The 20,493-nt window shown below is 38.0% G+C and overlaps 2 protein-coding genes across 2 annotated transcripts in view; both read left to right on the top strand.

The window, feature by feature from the left end:
* Window positions 1-3,692: 3,692 nt before the first annotated feature.
* On the top strand, window positions 3,693-11,864 carry rab5if (RAB5 interacting factor). The gene is made up of 4 exons (XM_084098787.1): window positions 3,693-3,966; window positions 5,389-5,492; window positions 5,583-5,712; window positions 11,212-11,864. Exons 1-4 carry the CDS (start codon window positions 3,859-3,861, stop codon window positions 11,251-11,253), a joined length of 384 nt encoding a protein of 127 aa, XP_083954913.1. The 5' UTR covers window positions 3,693-3,858; the 3' UTR covers window positions 11,254-11,864.
* A 5,254-nt stretch (window positions 11,865-17,118) lies between these two features.
* The window catches only part of dhx35 (DEAH-box helicase 35), a 22,344-nt gene continuing 18,969 nt past the window's right edge, over window positions 17,119-20,493 (top strand). Inside the window, exons 1-5 of the mRNA XM_084098148.1 lie at window positions 17,119-17,189; window positions 17,573-17,700; window positions 19,272-19,364; window positions 19,778-19,855; window positions 19,944-20,048. Coding sequence (XP_083954274.1) covers window positions 17,150-17,189; window positions 17,573-17,700; window positions 19,272-19,364; window positions 19,778-19,855; window positions 19,944-20,048 — 444 coding nt within the window. The 5' untranslated portion in view covers window positions 17,119-17,149. The remainder of the gene's footprint in view (window positions 17,190-17,572; window positions 17,701-19,271; window positions 19,365-19,777; window positions 19,856-19,943; window positions 20,049-20,493) is intronic.

Below are 20,493 nucleotides of genomic sequence, written 5' to 3'. Positions count from 1 at the left end.
GAGTGAAAAAGTTTGAGGGAAGTTTAAATTACAGTGAGCTAACAGCAATTAAGCTGGTGTCATTTGTTCCTGTGGTTAAGGCTTTGCTAAAGGTCAAGTGAGGTAATATGAATGCTGCAGAAACAGGCTTATGCACAGGGCTTTTCAAACATATTGATTCATGTATAAAGACTGTACATAATACAACATTATAAAGACTGTGTTGTTGTCTTGATTATTGGGTTTATATAAGCAAAGTAAATATTATGTCAAAAAAGTATAAAAATATTTGCTTTGCATTAAGTTGACAGCTATCATTTTTCTACCCAGAGTACTGTATATACTTGACCTGAAGAAAAATATTTGCAATTCAAATATATATGCAATGCTTTTTACTATAAATATACATTTAAACCAAAACAAGGGCAGTCAAAGAGTCAAATAATCCTGATTAATAGCCTATTCATCATCTTTAGAAAGGTTTCTGACTAGTCTTTAGAGAGCACAATGAAACACACATGTAGGCTGGAGAATTTGACATTCGTTTGTTTGTTTGTTTATTTGTTACAAATGTTATTCTTTAGGATAAACCCCTTGGGATGCATCATCTCGATTTCAATGGGGTCATAATACACTGAAGTTTGATAACATAACACAAGACAAAACAACAACACACACCTCATTCAAAACAACAAACACATCACTACAAAATAAACACATGAATATAAACATATCATCTAAAACTAGCAAAGCCAGTTTTAAAACAACAAAACAAACCATTTTTGAAGTCAAAGATCGACGATCGTACATTAAAAGGCAGATTATCCCAATCCGCAGGAGCCTTACACACACTGCTTTCTTCACAAATACTTTCTTAATTCAAGAAGTCCGAAAAACATAATGTGAAGAATGTTTACGATATGATGAATATGATATCAGATACTGTCACAAAGGGGTCAGCCCTATGTTCCCACAGCCCTATGTTCCCACAGCCCTATGTTCCCACGTCCCTATGTTCCCACAGCCCTATGTTCCCACAGCCCTATGTTCCCACATTTCTAATAATTTTTTTACGATTTGTCTAAACCCCAGTTACGGGTAGGTTTAGGGGTGGGGTCAGGGGTAGGCCATTTGTGGGAACATAGGGCTGTGGGAACATAGGCATGATCCCGTTGCAAATAATTAGGGTAGTTAAATGTACACATTTGAGGATAAATTGCAGCCAGTGATATTGCAGCCATATATTGCATGCCCTCTGATATTGAGTGGAGACCGTTTGAGTAAATCATACAATGGTGTGTCAAATGAACATCCAAAACAAATCTGCTTACTGTAAACTGTAGTAAGAGGGATTAAGAGTAATTGGTTTTAGATGCATACTGCACATAAACTACATACGCATGATTCCAAAAATGGTAATATAAGTTGCAAAGCAATACACACACACAATACACTGATTCCAAATTCGGGAATCAAGTCATAAACACAAATATTTAATTCGATTTACTCTGTGCAAGTATGTGCCATCTTTACAGATTATTGTTGGATTATTAGATTTTAATTTAAACATACGCTTTGTTCTACAGACCATGGTATGAGATTTGGCTTTATGAAGTAATAATTTATTAGAATAGATGCTGTCTGGTTGTACAAACACACGAAGAAGAAGATGATGATGAATGCAATAGGGTAATATTTAATAAATCTAACGGGTAATTCGAACAGGAACAGAGCGACACACAACACTTCCACAATTAGACGACACCATTGAACTGAAACATGAAATTATGGTGATTAATGAACATAAGTGTCCGTAACAACAAATGAACGATCGAGGCAGACGATGACGAAACAAACGAGTCCAAACACACGTGACTGTGACACTTGCAGAGCATTAACATCTGATTAGAGGAATTAGGTTTTGAAGTATAAATGACAGTATCGTCTGCATAAAGACGAGAAGAAGAGTGTGAACACACTAAAGGAAGATCATTAATGAAGATAGAAAAGAGAAGAGGACCCAGCGCTGAGCCCTGTGGTACGCCTCTTTCTGGAGTGAATAAATCAGATCGTTTCTCCTGAAGAACAACTCGCTGTTTTCTGTTATGTAGATCAGAGTTAAACCACAATAAAGTATTTTGAGACAAACCAACTGCATAAAGCTTATCTAATAATAAGTAATGAACAACTAGATCAAAAGCCTTCTTAAGATCAATGAAAATAGTGCCTGAAAGTAAAATACACTGTTAGTTAATTTTAGAAGAGCACTAATTGTTGAATAATTAGGCCTTAAGACAGATTGGGGATAACATTATTATTTTCTAAATACTTTGATAACTGATTATTAGGGGTGTAACGATACCATATCGATTCGATATATCATGAAACTGAACTCACGGTACGATATTATTGCGATACTCCAAGACATATGGTCAAATGTTAACAAAAAATGTACTGTTGATTAAAAAGCTAAATTAGTTTTGTCATTGTGTGTGAATGAATAGTCTTGGACTTGATGATGAAACCCAAAGCTCAGGACAATAGAGACACCAGAATAACAATATTCATGATTCTGAAGATGAAAATATAGAATTATATTTAACATTATAGCAGTTTAATGTAGTGCTGACACTAAAACCTTTTCTCACACAGTAATTTTTATTTTGGGTACATTATACACAATACATATTGTCACTATCCACGATACATATTGCTGCATTTTTGTATTGCGATATTTTGTGACACCCCTACTGATTATAAATCAATTTTTCAAATACTTCAGCAATAATACAAATTATTGATATAGGTGTGTAATTTTGTGGATCAAGAATATCACCTCATTTATAGATTGGAGTTAATGCGGGAGTAGCCTACTTCCAGATAGCTAGTAGCTCACTGGTATGTAATGACATGTAGCCTATTTTTTTATTTAATTAATTAATTAGCCTTAAAAGTATTTATTTTAATTATTAAGTTACCGCACAAACTTGAGCAGTCACAGTAAGCAGTGTTCTCCGGAGCGGGCGCCCCCTGCCGGCGCGGAGAGGACACGACAGGCTCTCGTGGGTACAGTAGATATCGCTGCGTCATTTATCCAGCGATCTTATCATATATCACTGCCATCTTGTTGATTTTTACGATTTACATAATACACATTTTAATGACACAATTTTGGTTATACACTTTAAATGTATAATTACAATGTAACACGGACACCTTAAAATAATTATTTTATACTACATGTAGGATTGGGTTGGGTTTTGGTTTAGGGTTAGTTGCAATTATGCATACTTTATAGTTATTACTATAGTAACTACATGTAACGCGTGTAACGAGGACACTGTGAAATAAAGTGTTAGATAATTTTCATTAAACGTTATAATTTTATTAAGTATGCTTTTGCCGCTCACACTGTATTCTTAATAAATAAAGATACAATGAATGCGTACATAATTCACACAATCCCAATGGCTATTTCGTCCAACACTGGAATCTTTAGCCTAGAATACATATATACATTATTTTTGCCTCTAGTTGTAGATGTTATTTTACTTTGTAATGAAATAAATAAAATGTATGCAGAAATGAATGAACTCTGAAACTGCAGTAATGATCTCTGACCTGTAGAGGGCGCACAGTGGCTGCACGCATGCCAGTTCTGCGTTCTGATTGGCTGAACCTTGAGACGTCGCATTCGCTCATTGGATGGTGTGGCAAGGTCATGACTTCGGTGCGCATGCGCAGAGTCAGTTCCCAGCGCCGTGTCAATGTGGGGCGAAAAGCAGCAGATCTGAACGCTTGCAGAAGATTGTACACTCGGGTTCAAGGCTTTTAAACATCGGATCGCGTGTTTTGTCGCGTTTAAACAGAGGAAACATCATGACGAGCAGCTCAAAGCGGAAAGAGGAGGTTCATGTGGTCAATGGAGGAGTGAAGCAGTCCGCGTGGAGCAAAGCCATCAGCTGTAAAGCAGTGTGGGAAGAGAAGGTCTGATCTGTTCACACTCACACTCTCTCACACTGCCATCATGTGTGTGTGTGTGTCTCTTATAATGATGATAATGTGTCCCAGCAGAAGCAGTGTGTGTATGTGCACTGTGATGTTCACTGAGTAGGGTTCAGGGCTTTAGGTGTCTAGTGTAGGGATTGGGCTGTTTAAAGGAGATTACTGCTGCTGATCCACAGTTATTAGCACATATATATATAAAGTTATATATAAGAATTATAATTATATATTATCATAAGTATATAAGTGCTGTAAATCGATTAAAAAGTTAACCGATTAATCGCGATTAGTCGCACATTATATTAAAGTTGTAAATATATATTTTTTTAGAATATATTTTATTATTAATATTAATTCTGTATTTGATTTTATATATATATATATATATATATATATATATATATATATATATAAATAATATTATATTATAATTAAACAGTTAATCTCCAAATTAATGTAGAAGACATGAAGACAGTAGATATATATTTATTAAATATTTGTTTATTGGCATTTTTTTATGAAAGAAGTCGTCACGGATACCAATACTGTGACTGATGTAATGTCTCTATGAAATAAATTTTTTCGCCTCAGTTTTAGCCATTTATTATAGCCATTCAGCAGTACAGTATAATTGAAAGCTATACATTTTAACATTTATTAGGCTTTAAAAAAAATTACAATTACAACTTTTAATTTAAGTAAACTTGAAACAATCTTCACATAAGCCCATTGTAATAAATGTCACATTTACCTGCCCTTCAGTATCACAGGGCTCTTTTCTTTCCCCTATTGGTCCAGTCAGACAGGTTGCTAAAAAAAATTCAAAAGTTTTCATTTTTTGGACCCATGTAAGCTTGTAAACAAAGATTTTCAGGTGTCAAACACTTCACACTTTTCACTGCATACATTTATATTAGTTCTTATTAAAGCTACAAACGTTATTTAGTCAAGAGCTGTGAGTGATTTGTATTTTGTTGTTTGATTAACATGAATGACAGACACAGCAGGTTTATTAGGCTGGCGTCACTAAGAGCTGACGCACATGACCTGGATCTGACACTCATTTTCTCAACTCTTTACGCTCATTTAGGCTAACTCATGTTACTGTGCTTACGAGGATACTCGACAAAACGGGCATTTGGGCATGTTTTTGTGTGTTTTTGTGCATGTAAGCTGTCTGGAGGGGCTTTCTGATCATCACTGCAGTTAAACATGTTTTACTGGACTGTAATACTTCTAAGCCCTTTGAGAAACTAATCTTAATCATCACATTTACTTATAGTTTTGAATAACTAAACCTTGCTCTCATAGAAATCGGAATGGCATTAAAAAAACACAAACTTTCATGCGTTTCTTACTTTTCCAGCTATTGTTCCTTAATTATTTTTCTTCTTTTAATTGCAGGATGAGTTTTTAGATGTGGTCTACTGGTTCCGTCAGATCATCGCGGTGATATTGGGCGTAATATGGGGTGTGGCTCCTCTGAAAGGGTTTCTGGGTATCGTCATGTGAGTACTGAAGCCCTCCACCTGAACACTGGATCACATCATGCAGTCATGCATGAGCTTTAGTGGTGTGTGTGTGTGTGTGTCCTCCAGATTCTGTGTCATCAACGCAGGCGTCCTGTACGTGTACTTCAGCAGTTTCCAGCAGGTGGACGAGGAGGAGTACGGGGGGACGTGGGAGCTCACCAAAGAAGGCTTCATGACTTCATTTGCTTTGTTTCTGGTAGATATGTTTGGCTTCCTCCTGCTAAACCTGTTATACTGTGTTTGGACTGATGCTTTATAAGGGCAGCAACAATAACAGGCTTTTTGGACTCCAAAGCATAAACTTTAGAAGGAAAACTGTAGAACAACTATATCTGGACAGTTCGTAGGTCCTTAGCTGCGTACAATCTACACTATTAGCTACACTAGTGTGAATTTGTTGTGAAATGTAATTTATTCCTGTGATCAAAGCTGAATTTTCAGCATCATTACTCCAGTCTTCAGTGTCACATGATCCTTCAGAAATCCGTTTACCATTAAGGCTCTGTTTACAGCTGGTGTTAAGATGTGTTTCGGTCGATCGGATCACAAGTGCACGACTCTAAACACAGGTGTAAACGGGGTGTAAAATGTTTTGAGCTTGTCCACTTCCAGAGGTTGAAAACACATTAGACCGGATTGCTTCAGTAGTGTAAACGCTCATGTGGTCGAATGTGTTCAAACAGACACTAAAGACCGTCTTCTCTCCGTCTCCTAAACTAATGCGTAACATTATGAGAAGAGCTCTAGACAGACGGGGTTTAAACTGTCGGCTGGAGACTCAAGTTTGGTTTGAAGATGAAAAACATACCAAGCACAATGTTCTCTCATCATTCCTGATCTCTAACACACACTCACAGTGTTCGGCTGGTCTTGCGTCTGTCAGAGCAGAAACTAGGGCTGCACGATAATGGTTAAAATAATAATCACGATTATTTTGCTCAAAATTATAATCGCGATAATTAATCACGATTATTCTCATTTGAGAAACTACAGAGAAAGAGAAGAGACGGTTAACGGTTTTGCACGAGTATTTGCATAAAATCCGCGCAGATTTGGTTTAACGGTACACGAATTTCCCCAGCAAAGTCAGTAAACATAATAACATGCCAAATTGGCCGGTGATTTGACAGCGATACCCGCCAAAGTTCATTTTCAGCCGCATTTGGCGGGTGTTAATTTCAAACCATCAGACTTCATTTAACCAACTACAACTTCCTCAGACAGCAAGTCAATACAAATGGCATGATTTAACGTTAGATGAGCGCTTTGTGATGCGTCTTCACATTAGATCTTCTAAGCGACACATTTCGGTTGAAAATGAGACAGTACAGATCCAGATTGCTCAGCAAATTCGTTCTGCAAAGAAAAATAGTCTACTTGTTGATACACACTGAAAACGGGCAGTGGCTGTCTGGTAAAAACTTAAACTTCAAAAAATAGAACAGCGAAACTCATTTAGAAACAGATTTAGTCACACAAACGGCACAAGTGGCTTGTGAAGAAACAGACTGTGTAACAATTTCATGCAAACCGAATATCGCTGTGAGTATGGAAGGCATTTTCTGCCAAATTTAAATAAATAAATTAAATGATTAAAATTAAAATTAAAACCAGATTAACGATTTCATTACAGAAAACAGTACGCAAAAATGTGACAAAATTGAGAATGAAATTAAATTATTTCATTTTCACAGCATTATCCCTGTCAAATTGAAAAATAAAATGCAATTGGTGATTTCACATTTCATTTTCACTACAGTCTCGAGGCAAGACTGCCAAACGTGAAAAAGAAACTACAAATACAGTTTTTACAATGCTCTTTAGTAACGCTCACGCAATAATAGTGACACAATTCAAATACAAATGTAAATTTTCGTTTTCATTTTAATTCCTCTTTTATTTCAGTTTTCATTTTCGTTTTCATTTTCAAAGACAACCTGCATGCAAATTCTATGTTAATGAGTGGGTGTGGCTTATTCTAGTAACGGCGCTAGAGACACGCCTTCTGTAAAGCGAAGTCATCGACGTCCCGTGTGCATGAGTTGAATGTGTGAAACGAAATTATTTAAATGTGATTATATTGTAATCGAGACGACGAGATATGGCGAAATCTGTTAGTGAGCTTTTGCGGGAAGCAGGGTTCCCACGGGTCCTTGAAATCCTTGAAAGTTTGTGAATCTGAAAAAATGTTTTAAAGGCCCTGGAAAGTTCTTGAAAATAAACATGCATAGATACAGGTCCTTGAAAGTGCTTGAATTCCGCTAATGTGTTATTTCGCCAACACTTCATGGCCTATGCATACTAGCTTGCTTGATTTACATTAGTTACGCGCATTTACGCGTTACGTTAAGTGTTTCCTGCGTGAGGTACTTTGTGTTGCACGTTGCCATGATGCTCACACGCGCACGAAACTATGATGGTACCTCAACGTTTGTTGTTCGACACTACAAATGTGTCCCCACATTAAGTCCTTGAATTTGAGGGTATTGGACCTGGAAAGGTCCTTGAATTTGAAGTTAACCAAGGTGTGGGAACCCTGGGGAAGCTGCCGCAGCATTAGAACATGGAAACAACCAGCCTGACCATGTTAGTTATGATGTTAGACTCAGACTAGACCATAATCGACGATGAGGTTCATTCATGTATTAGGCTGTTTTGGAAATTCAACTATTTGGGTGTACAAAGGTCTTAGTAACACAGTTTCTACAACAATTATAGCCAGACATTAATACCCGCTAGCTTTAACCGAGGACCTCGGCCAATGTTTCATATTCGCGTCGTGCCTAACAACGCCCTTCAGCCGTGACTTATTAATCTGGTTTTAATTTTCATTTTAATCATTTTATTTATTTATTTAAATTTGGCAGAAAATGCCTTCCATAGTGGAGATCAGTGCTTTTCCGCAGTGTAGAGCGCGCGCGCAGGGTTGCCAGATTGCACAGATTAAGTAAAACACAGGACATAAAAAGCTCTGTTTGGGTGATTTGTGAGATTTAAGCTATTCAGATCTGGCAACCACAAACATCAGTGCTAGTGGGGACTTGTTTACAATGCAAGATAATGCAAATGTCTAATAAAAAAGCGTTTTCAGGATAAAAAACGAGCGGGCAAATATCGCGACGATTTTTTAAAATTAATCGAGAGAGGCAGATATCGTTATCGCGATTAAAATACGATTAATCGTGCAGCCCTATCAGAAACTAAAGCTGATTCTCATGTTGTGTCTCCAGTCGTGTTCATATGTAAATTACATGAGCTTATTTTATCCATTAGATCAAAAGATCTGAAAAAGCCCAAACATTTACCCGCCATAGACCCTCCGCTCGAAGAAATCAGGACAGAAGTGGATGAAAGAGGACAAAAGAGACGATTAAAACACCAGGTGTAAACAGGAATGTGTCTCCCACGTCTACTTGTGATCCGATCGACCAAAACACTCTTAACGCCAGCTGTGAACAGGGCCTATGAAACTTAACTTGTATTAAAGGGTTAGTTCACCCAAAAATGAAAATTCTGTCAGTAATTACTCACCCTCATGTTGTTCCAACCCCGTAAGACCTTCGTTCGTCTTCAGAACACAAATTAAGATATTTCTGATTAAATCTGAGAGCTGATCACTCCTCCATAGGCTGTGAGGTAATCGAGATCTGCCGGCCCAGAAAAGTTAGTAAAGACATCGTTAAAATAGTCCCAGTGACTACAATGGCTCAACCTTAAGTTTATCAAGCGACGAGAATACTTTTTGTGCGCAAAAAAACAAACAAAAATAACGTGTGGGGCTCTGACGAGTTCACGAGAGACACGACACATGCGCGAGAACGGAGAACTCCCCTGAAGCTCACACTGGAATGGAACATGCATAGGCGTCGATTTCGGTGGGGTTCGTACCCACCAGATTTCGTCATGAGTCATTTTGTACCCACCACTTTTTTGGTATTAAGTGTTACATATTATTACTCATGTACATATTATTATACGTATTTGCTCATCATAACCACTTAAAACTGTCAAAAAATCGAACCAGAAATTTGGTGATCACTGATCGTTGTTTAGGTACATTAAACCGTTAAGCTTTTTCCTACAAGCGTCAATGAAGCAGAAACACTTAATGCCAGATAACGTCCATAATAACTGGACTTTGGGTTATAGATTTTTTGACAGTTTTCAGTGGTTATGAGGAGCAATATGAGAGAGAAATCATTGGTAATCATTGTTTAGGTACATTAAACCACGTCATGTCAACATGGTACTTTATGAAGCAGAATAGTGGGTCATAGTCTAATGCTTTTTGAAAACTTAAGGCTTTCTTCTTCATAAAACGAGTCGGACATCATCACATTTTTGTATACATTTTTATTTATTTACATTAGTAAGCTACAGGACCTCGTCTTTCAGAACATGACCTGCGCGAAAGAGAGAAATGAATGCGCCTCTGTCCCCAGCACATCTCAAACCGAACTGACGCCCATGGGAACATGCTCATATTTTAGAGAATGTAGTTTAATATTTTCGTTAATAATGATTTATCATATCCACCCGAAGTTTATCAGAATGTTATTTTTATTAGCCTACTTGACCCGCCCGATCCGCGGATATCACTATAATCATTGTGTCTGCTTCTGCATCCATTGCATATCGAGCTGTTTTACTTCATTTTCCGGGCCAGAACGTCTACATTGGGTTGTTTCGGCAGTGTATGGTGTAAATGCAAATATCGGATACGGTCACTTTTAAAAGATGATGTAAGCGGGTCGTCAAAAGAATCGGATATAGTCAGCAAATCGGTATTGGACGTCAAGACCTGCAGTGTAAATGCAACCGTTGTATTGAAAGTAATGTTACATTTACTTTTGTATTACTTTTTCTCATCTGGGCTAGATTGTTTAAAAAAAAGGCCCTTTCACACCATAAGAGGAATGAAAAAGACAATATATGGAGGCAGGAGAGCTGTCAGTCAATAAACGGGAAAACAGAGTGTCTTTGAAAAAGCAATGCATTACTTTACTAGTTACTTGGAAAAAGTAATTGATAACGTAACTCACGTTACTTGTAATGTGTTACTCCAAACACTGATTATAACATTGATTATAAACACTGATTATAAGTCTTTACTGTCACTTTGATCAATTGAATGTGTCCGGAATAAAAAATGTTAAATTCCTTAAATGCACTGACTGCAGACTTATGAAAGGTAGTGTATTGCGTGGAGTGGCGTAATATGTGCCTTAAGAAAATGTTAATATTAGCCTAATTTTTACATGGTAGGTAAAATTAAGTTTAATCAATAAAGCAAATTCTGAGTATTTTACTTAAAAAGTTGCACAGCTTGCCCCACTTTTCATGAAGGAATGTCAGAGTTTATTCCAAAATCAAAGTAATTTTTTTTTACAATTTTCCATAAGTTTCTTTTCTTTTTTTGGATTGTGACGGTGTGTTCATGGCACATACCAGTAAATTCTCCTCCTTATATGAAATGTTATTCATTTTACTGTAATGGAGGCGTTATTTTATTTAATCGACACTGAATTAATTCAGTACACCAAATACAATTATAAAACACCCCATTAATTGTTGTTTTAATTGATTATGACTGGAATGTGGGCTGTGATTCCTGTTCATCTCTTAACTCGGCTCTTCTCTGAATGCTGTACAGTGTCTGATAACTGTGTGTGTGTGTGTGTGTGTGTTTCTTCAGGTGGTTTGGATCATATTCTACACGGCGCTACACTACGACTGAGGACTGCAGGAAACCCATAGTCCTGGAGAGACTAAGACAGACATTTTATTTCATTTAAAATGGAAAGGCTGGATCGAGCCACTTTTCCAAGGCCTCTGTCTATGTTACCAGCAGCATGTGTGAGCCTTGAGGAAGAGGTGCATCATGGGTACAAGACCTTCTCGCACCCAGGGGTCATTGAATTTTTAAGCTAATACTGTCCAGTGCACTGCCACGGCTAATGGGTTCATAACTGTTATTTCTGTTCGTCCTCTGCTTTTTCTCGCTCGAATGCCGCCGTATCGAGCAGGATTTAACTTAATTTTACGTTTTTTTGTTAGTTTCTTTCACGATTAGCTTCCAACACAGATTGTCTTACTCTGTTATGAACGGTCAGATACAATAGGAGTGTGTAAATTCTGTACAATTCATTTTATTGAATCCATAATGTATTAAAGAATTTCTTATGTCTCGTTGATGTAACATACTTCTCAGTATTTTATAGTGTATTCATGGAAATGCGAATGTTATGATTAATGTACCTGAGGCTGTAGAGAGACTATTTTCTGGCTGAAATGTTTTGGAGAATAAAATAAATCCTGGGCATTGTCTGCCCCACACTTTTCAACAGATCACGTTCTGATGGACATTTTTTCCTTTATCTTTACAAATCCAGTAAAGTTGTTTGTTTGATGACTGTATTGAGAGAAGTCCTGGATTTAAAGAGATCCACAACCATCAAGCAATCACAATCAAGCCCAGACCTACATTTGTTCTTGTTCGAGAAGCCGTGTTGCTCGGATATATGTACATAAGGCAGTGGCTCAATCCATCTCAACCAGGGAGGCTCAAGATGACTTAAAATTGTTTTAAAATAAGGCAAAACAACTGAATTTCAGATTTTAATTCGCCCTCCCAAAACTGTTCCCCCACTGTCTTCCCTCCTCCCGTTTGAGGAAGCCTAATTTTAAAAGACGTGATTTTTAAATTATGGGCAAAGTCATGTAAAATACTAAAATCGTATAACTTGGTGTGTTCGGGAAGTTCGTTTACCAGGTGAAGTCGTGTTTACGACTCCAGGTGTGTTCAAGTCACTTTACGAGTAAGATGGCGGTGTATCTTATCTTAATTAAAAAAATAAAAACAGCAAGGTTTTTAACTACTTCTAGAAAGTGAAAAACAAAGAATATTCGTCAGGCGTATTTTGCTTATTTATGTTTTTAATTAACTAAATAAATGCCCAACACTGCTATTCAGTGGGCGCCATGACAGTATGAAAGCGAGGCTGTGAGGGCGTAAAAAGCTTATAAACTTTTCCAACGGCGTAAAAAGCTTTATAAAGCTCAACTGACATTTCTCTGAAAGACATTTTTGCAGTGTTTCGTCAGGAGAACGACCCTAAAACACATTAAATAACCGTACAACCCATGTCTATCCCTCACACTCGCAGCATCACTTACATTCCCGTTAAACATCAACGATGGCGCAGCTGTGAATAAGGTCTATTATTGTGGTATTACAGTTTTTCTCCATTGGTTTGGCTCATTTCTTGAAACAGAAATGACATTCTCAAAACAACATGGACAAACCTCCAAACCACTTGGCAATTGTTCACAACAGAATTGAATTTCTCATTCATTTCATCAATTTGCAAATGTCTAAGTACATGTCTCAATGTCTCAGTACATCTTTGCAAATGATTAAGTACAGGTAGCCTATATTTAGCACAATTTCCAAGTGAATAGATCTTCTTGATGTAAACTGATTGTTGATTCTCAGTCTAATGGTTGTTCGCTCCAAAACATGTCAGTGTCATTTCATTGTATAAGTCATCACATGCACAATAGTCTGTTCAATTGTCAAAATTAGTCAAGAACATAATACCATGAATACCATATGTGTGTGTATATATATATATATATATATGTGTGTGTGTATATGTATGTGTGTATATATATGCGTGTATATATATGTGTGTATATATATATGTGTGTATATATATGTATATATATGTATATATATATATATATATATATATATATATATATATATATATATATATATATATATATATATATATTATACCATATAATATTATTGGCCACCAGGCAATGGTGGATGTCCCAGGCCAGCGAGGGGGCAATATAACTATGTGTGCTGTCATATCTGAGAATGGTGTGGCCACTCACATCCCCAGTCTTGGCCCATACAATACACAGAAGCTCCTCATCTTCTTGGACCACTTTCATTTTGATTTGATCCCTGAAAATGAGAGAGGTCTCGTAGGGCCTCACCTACCACTATATGTCATTGTATGGGACAATGTGAATTTCCACCGTGGCCCGCTCATCAGGGCCTGGTTCACTACTCATCCAAGGATGGTCATGGTGTTCCTACCACCTTACTCTCCTTTCCTCAATCCTATTGAGGAGTATTTCTCCGCTTGGAGGTGGAGAGTGTATGAGCATCGGGCTCAAGATCAGAGGTCCCTGCTCCATGCAGTGGACGCTGCGTGTGAGGATATTACAGGAGATCAGTGTAGGGGATGGTTGTGACATGCACGCCGTTTCTTCCCTCGTTGCATCGCAAGGGAGAATATACGCTGTGATGTGGACGAGAATCTGTGGCCGGACAGACAGCAGCGTGTGGATGAGGAGGGTGAGGACGGTGGCCAGGAGAGGGAGGGCGAGGACAGCGACCAGTGAAGAACTCCAGCTTTATTTACAGCACTGTAGGCTGCATATCATTTTCATTGTTTTTTGTTTGTGTGTTTATATTAGAGTATATTATGCTGTATACATTTTCTTTTTACTCTGATGTATGGATGTTACTTTATGTGTGTGAATGATAATGGTTACAATTTCCTTGGCAGTATGAGTGCAATGTGTGATGTCAAACCTTGGAGGCTACTCTTACCCTAAAATCCTATTTCTTTTTTTCAGTTTTATACACAATTGCATTCTGTTAGCTAGACAATAAAAACAGTACAGTAACCATTGTCAATGAAGGACTGGGCTAAGACTGAAAGGTGGACATGAGGGATATTTCAATGGTCCTCTGCCATAGTGACAAAACATCTAAACATTTTGCCTTGCAGTGCTTACACAATGCCAAAGGGACGAAGCATTTTGGGGGCACTGACTGTTTAAATGAGAAGGAAATGTAGTTTTGACACATGAGTGATCTGTTTTGGGAGAGGAATGAGCTTTTGCAGGTGAACCATGGTGTTGTGCCGAACCATCCACGTTATTTTGGCAAAAGCACCAAGAGTGTTGAGAACGTCCGGTCTGTTTCAAGAAATGAGCCAAAGCAATTGAGAAGGATCTTTGCCATTTTCGTGGCACTGACTCTTTATATGGGAAACAGATTTAGTTTTGAAGCATGAGTGAACAGTTTTGGGAGAGATATGAGCTTTTGCAAGTGAGCTATAGTGATGTGCTGAACTGTAAGACTGTTTTGCCAAATGATCTTAGAGTTTTGAGAATGTAATTTCTGTTTCAAGAAATGAGCCAAACCAATGGAGAAAAACTGTATTCGCCATGTTTCTTGCATACTTAACCCATCCTGAACCATGATCCTGAACCCAACTCGTAAAATAAAATCCCGAGCTTCCCACTTGTATTTACGACATTGTGGTGGCGTTCATGGGCGTTTAACTCGTAAATACGATCTTTCCAACATGACTTGACTGGGCATTTTTATGATGATTTACCAACATTTTTTTTATAGTAATGCCAAGCTCTAAAAAAAATGATTGACTAGAAATTGTGAGTAATATCCTTAAACATTATCGAGTAAATCACACACAGAAAAAAATGGGGAATAGTTTGTGCCGGTTTGTGCTCATTGGGAGGTATTGGAGTTGAAAAGGTGTCATAAATTTGTTCATTTGTGATCAGTAAAACCAGCCTTGCATTGGCAGTTGCATATATGGCATATTACAGTTTTTCTCCATTGGTTTGGCTCATTTCTTGAAACAGAAATTACATTCTCAAAACTCTAACATCATTTGGCAAAACAGTCTTACAGTTCAGCACATCACTATAGCTCACTTGCAAAAGCTCATATCTCTCCCAAAACTGTTCACTCATGCTTCAAAACTAAATCTGTTTCCCATATAAAGAGTCAGTGCCACGAAAATGGCAAAGATCCTTCTCAATTGCTTTGGCTCATTTCTTGAAACAGACCGGACGTTCTCAACACTCTTGGTGCTTTTGCCAAAATAACGTGGATGGTTCGGCACAACACCATGGTTCACCTGCAAAAGTTCATACCTCTCCCAAAACAGATCACTCATGTGTCAAAACTAAATTTCCTTCTCATTTAAACAGTCAGTGCCCCCAAAATGCTTCGTCCCTTTGGCATTGTGTAAGCACTGCAAGTCTAAATGTTTAGATGTTTTGTCACTATGGCAGAGGACCATTGAAATATCCCTCATGTCCACCTTTCAGTCTTAGCCCAGTCCTTCATTGACAATGGTTACTGTACTGTTTTTATTGTCTAGCTAACAGAATACAATTGTGTATAAAACGAAAAAAAAAAAAAAGAATAGGATTTTAGGGTAAGAGTAGCCTCCAAGGTTTGACATCACACATTGCACTCATACTGCCAAGGAAATTGTAACCACTATTATTCACACACATCAAGTAATTTCCATACATCAGAGTAAAAAGAAAATGTATACAGCATAATATACTCGAATATATTATGAAAATATACAATGGAAATTCACATTGTCCCATACAATGACATATAGTGGTAGGTGAGGCCCTACGAGGCCTCTCTCATTTTCAGGGATCAAATCAAAATGAAAGTGGTCCAAGAAGATGAGGAGCTTCTGTGTATTGTATGGGCCAAGACTGGGGATGTGAGTGGCCACACCATTCTCAGATATGGCAGCACACATAGTTATATTGCCCCCTCGCTGGCCTGGGACATTTACCGTGGCCCGGTGGCCAGTAATGTTATACGGTATATAATATGGTATACGTTTGAAAATGTAAAAAAATAAAATAAATAAATAAATAAATAAATATATATATATATATACACACACACACACACACACACACACACATATATGGTATTCATGGTATTATGTTCTTGACTAATTTTGACAATTGAACAGACTATTGTGCATGTGATGACTTATACAATGAAATGACACTGACATGTTTTGGAGCGAACAACCATTAGACTGAGAATCAACAATCAGTTTACATCAAGAAGATCTATTCACTTGGAAATTGTGCTAAATATAGGCTACCTGTACTTAATCATTTGCAAAGATGTACTGAGACATTGAGACATGTACTTAGACATTTGCAGTTTGATGAAATGAATGAGAAATTCAATTCTGTTGTGAACAATTGCCAAGTGGTTTGGAGGTTTGTCCATGTTGTTTTGAGAATGTCATTTCTGTTTCAAGAAATGAGCCAAACCAATGGAGAAAAACTGTAATATTAATTAACCAGCAACTGAAGTCCGTGTTTAGAGCTTTTACAGTCTATGGTTTAGAGTGTGCAGTTTGTCTCCCTGTGGTTTTTGTGTTTCTATGCATGAATGGTAATATTTCATATAGCTATTATGTTGCACGCATAGCGACAAACTTTAAAGCTGTGACCGTAATGTGCAGATATGAATGGATTATTGAAATTAACCCATTAATTGAGTTCAAAATCAACTGAATTTTAACGATTTAGCCGGCATTGCGACAGAAAATGGCTTTTTTTTTTTTTTTTACAGCGTATATAAAAATAAGTACATTTTAAGTTATAAATTGTTATATTTTATAAAATTTTAACTTTAACTTTATAATGTATTTAATTTCGCACTGAATTCGTCGAGTCTTTGTCGTCCTCTAGTGTTGAGTTCACACGTGCGATCATGACATCACCGAGTTCAATGACGTAGCATCATGGCGGCGCCCCACAACACCATGAAATTCTGGAAACCCGGTAAAATTCATATCGTGTATCGTGTTATACTAACACATACATATATACATGTTTTGACCTGTGATATTACTCCACAGCACGCGTATGCTGCAGCAGCGCTGTGCTGTGTGTTGATTTAAGTGCAGTGTTAGTGTGTATTTGATGTATTAGAGTGTTACTGCAGTGCTGCATGACTATATAACATGATCACGTGCATCATGGACCAGCAACACAACACACAATACTCGAAAGTTATCCCACTATTAGAATGGCATGACTCATTATTCTCTCGTTGAAGCTCAGCATTTATCCAGGATGCTCTGAATCTACTGATGCATGACAGTAAACATGGAGCTGCTCCTGTCCGTGTGTGAACGGCTGATGTGTGTGTGTGTTTCTTCCAGGCTCAGAGGCTCCAGGTGTGTGTGAGGAGAGAGATCTGTCCACTGAGACCACCGGCTCGCCCATCATCTTTAACCCGCACACGGCTCTCTCCATAGAGAAACAGAGGCAGAGGCTGCCCGTCTTCAAGGTAACCACAGATGTGTGTGTGTGTGTGTGTGTGTGTGTGTGGACCGCTGTTAAAAGCAGTGTAGGCAATGTTTGTCATAAACACTTTTTGTTTTACTGGTTGAAACTCTCTTCACATCCTGCTAATAGTCGTCTAAATATTAAATATACATCTTCTGTGGAAGTCGCAGGACCAAAAAATGTTCGTCCAATCATTGAATTCGGTCCGATGTGCTTGAATGGTTTAAAGTCATATTAAATGCACACAAAGGAATCGATATCCCATTTCTGACCGTAAGTATTCGATTACAGAATTGAAATTGATTTTTGATTCCCAACCCTAGTCTTCACAGTGATATTTTGATACGTATCAACACTGAAATATCTGAAGCTGTTCCAGTACTCGTGTTCTGCAGATACACTGATACCAGATGGGGAACTGACGGCTGGATACACACACTTCTGCTCTCACTCGCTCGGCTTGCTGCGGTTGAATAGTGCTTGTATTGCGCATAATTGTACTAATTCCCGCAGGATTGGCGCTCACACCAAAAGCTGGCGCTCTCGTAAAGACAGCTCGAGAGAACCAAACTGAGTTGTTTTTCATGGCGTATTGTTCTTAGACGGTCAAATACACACAACATTGTGTCAAAATGCACGTCTTGGCGAGTATTCAGGTAAATACAGTCAGTTTTGGAACATAAATAGTTGAGAGAAATCATGTTGTGTATCAGTATACTGGATCCGTGCATACACTCTTAAAGTGACAGCAGCCTAATAAACCTAATAAATCAGTCGTGTTAATCAGAGAACAAAAGACAGAAATCACTCACTGCTCTTGTAGCTTTAATTATAAGCATTAATCTGTGTTTTAATTTGTGTTTTAAATGAAGACTATTCAGTGTTATTTATTTTTTTACATTTAATTACATTATTTTATTTCTTTAGCGTACTTTACCCGAGTACTAGCCTACTGTTAGACCCACCTGAAAAACTCAAAGCCATGTTTATTTCATTTGTACTATCATTTGCTATTTGTTCTTATTTTATTAACGACTGTTTACTTGTCTTTTTTTTCTTTGTAAATTTAGTTCAGTTTCAAATAAAGCCGTCCTGCGCTGTGTGAAAGCTATTGCAGCAACATTACCCAAATTATCACAAAAATTTAAATGATAAAAAAATATCTATATGGCAGTTTTCCCTGTGGAATCGAATATCGATATTTTTCAAGGTATCGTATTTTTTAGGTAAGTAAAACATTCCAGTATCGTGACAACACTAGTGTGAATTAATTTCACTTTTGGAGTGAAAGAGCCTTTACATTTGCCAGAAATAACTTCTTTTTTTTTTGTTATGAAAAAACAAACAAGCTATAGTCCAGCCCAAGTCAGAAAAAGTAATGTATTACATTACTTTACATAAAAAGTAACAAATGCAATTAGTTACTTTTTTTTTTTAGGGAGTAATGCAATATTGTAACACATTATTTTTAACAGCAACTCTTCCCAACACTTGCCGGTTTACAGTATCGTTTGCAGTTTTCCAGTGCAGTTTTCCCTGTATTTATGAATGATGTTTGTTTGTTGCATCCAGCACAGAAACAACATCCTCTATGCGGTGGAGAGTTTCCAGACTGTGGTGATCGTTGGAGAAACAGGATCTGGGAAAAGCACACAAATCCCACAGGTTTGTACCGTCAGTGGCTGCGTTTAAATGCAGACACACTGCGTGATCAATATAAGCAGCGGCACAGCGGTTCATGTGCTCATTGTCTCCAAATTATGACCATAAATGGATAAATATTAAGTCTGCTGTTTAAAACAAATAAAGAACCAATGTAGGAGAATGGTTATTATGCGCAAACAGCGGGAAACTCTGTATATTCGTGCAGTGTGCGCATGTGTCCCGATCTGAAGCTTGTGACAAACCGATGTTTAGCGTTCATGTGAACACTACGTTCAGATTCATCAGTCGGAATGAATTCAGTCCGATTGAAACACAAGTTGTGCATGTAAACGTAGCCAGTGAACAGTCAGAGTGAGTTAGCAGTGTTACGGTGATGTGACGTGTGTGTGTGTGTGTGTGTGTGTGTGTGTCAGTATCTGCTGGAGGCCGGGTGGGCTGCGGAGGGGAAGGTGATCGGCGTGACACAGCCTCGACGCGTGGCGGCCACATCTGTACGTATAACCCTTCTCCTCGGCTCATGTGTGAGGGGGAACGCCTGCTGTAGTCTGTGAACGTGTGTGTGTGTGTGTGTGTGCACAGGTGGCCGGCCGCGTAGCAGAGGAGAGAGGGGCGTTTCTCGGGCACGAGGTGGGATACACCATCAGGTTCGATGACTGCTCAGACCCACACGCCACTCGCATAAAGGTACAAACACTCTTTCTCATTCTCAAGCCCTATCCGGACGGGACTAGTTTAACATGGAGAGGTGGTGTGTGTGTGTGTGTGTGTGTATATCTGAATTTCAGCTCCGGATCTTCCTCAGCACTTTATACACAGTGATTTGAACAGTAATGTTGGTGTTGGTTTTATCGTATCAGCTCCAGCCGAGTCCTCATCCTTCGGCTGCACAGAAAACAGTGTGTTCTTCTACAACTAGTGTGTGAGGGTCCAAGTAGACGTTGTTCGCAGACAGCCAATGAAGACCATAGGCTGGCATTATGCTAATTTGTTACAAACCTACGATTCGTGCAGGAAGTAAAGCCCTATGCGGACGGGACTAGTGTAACATGGAGAGGTGGGGTAAAGTAATAATCACCAGAGCTTCTCTGTGGCTTTAGTCCCGTCTGAATGTGCATCTCAGTGATCATCA

The sequence above is a fragment of the Abramis brama genome (assembly GCF_963993115.1).
Source record: "Abramis brama genome assembly, chromosome: 22".
Classification (NCBI taxonomy): domain Eukaryota; kingdom Metazoa; phylum Chordata; class Actinopteri; order Cypriniformes; family Leuciscidae; genus Abramis; species Abramis brama.
Note: the sequence above shows the minus strand (reverse complement) of the source record. Positions and strands in the feature narration are given on the sequence as shown.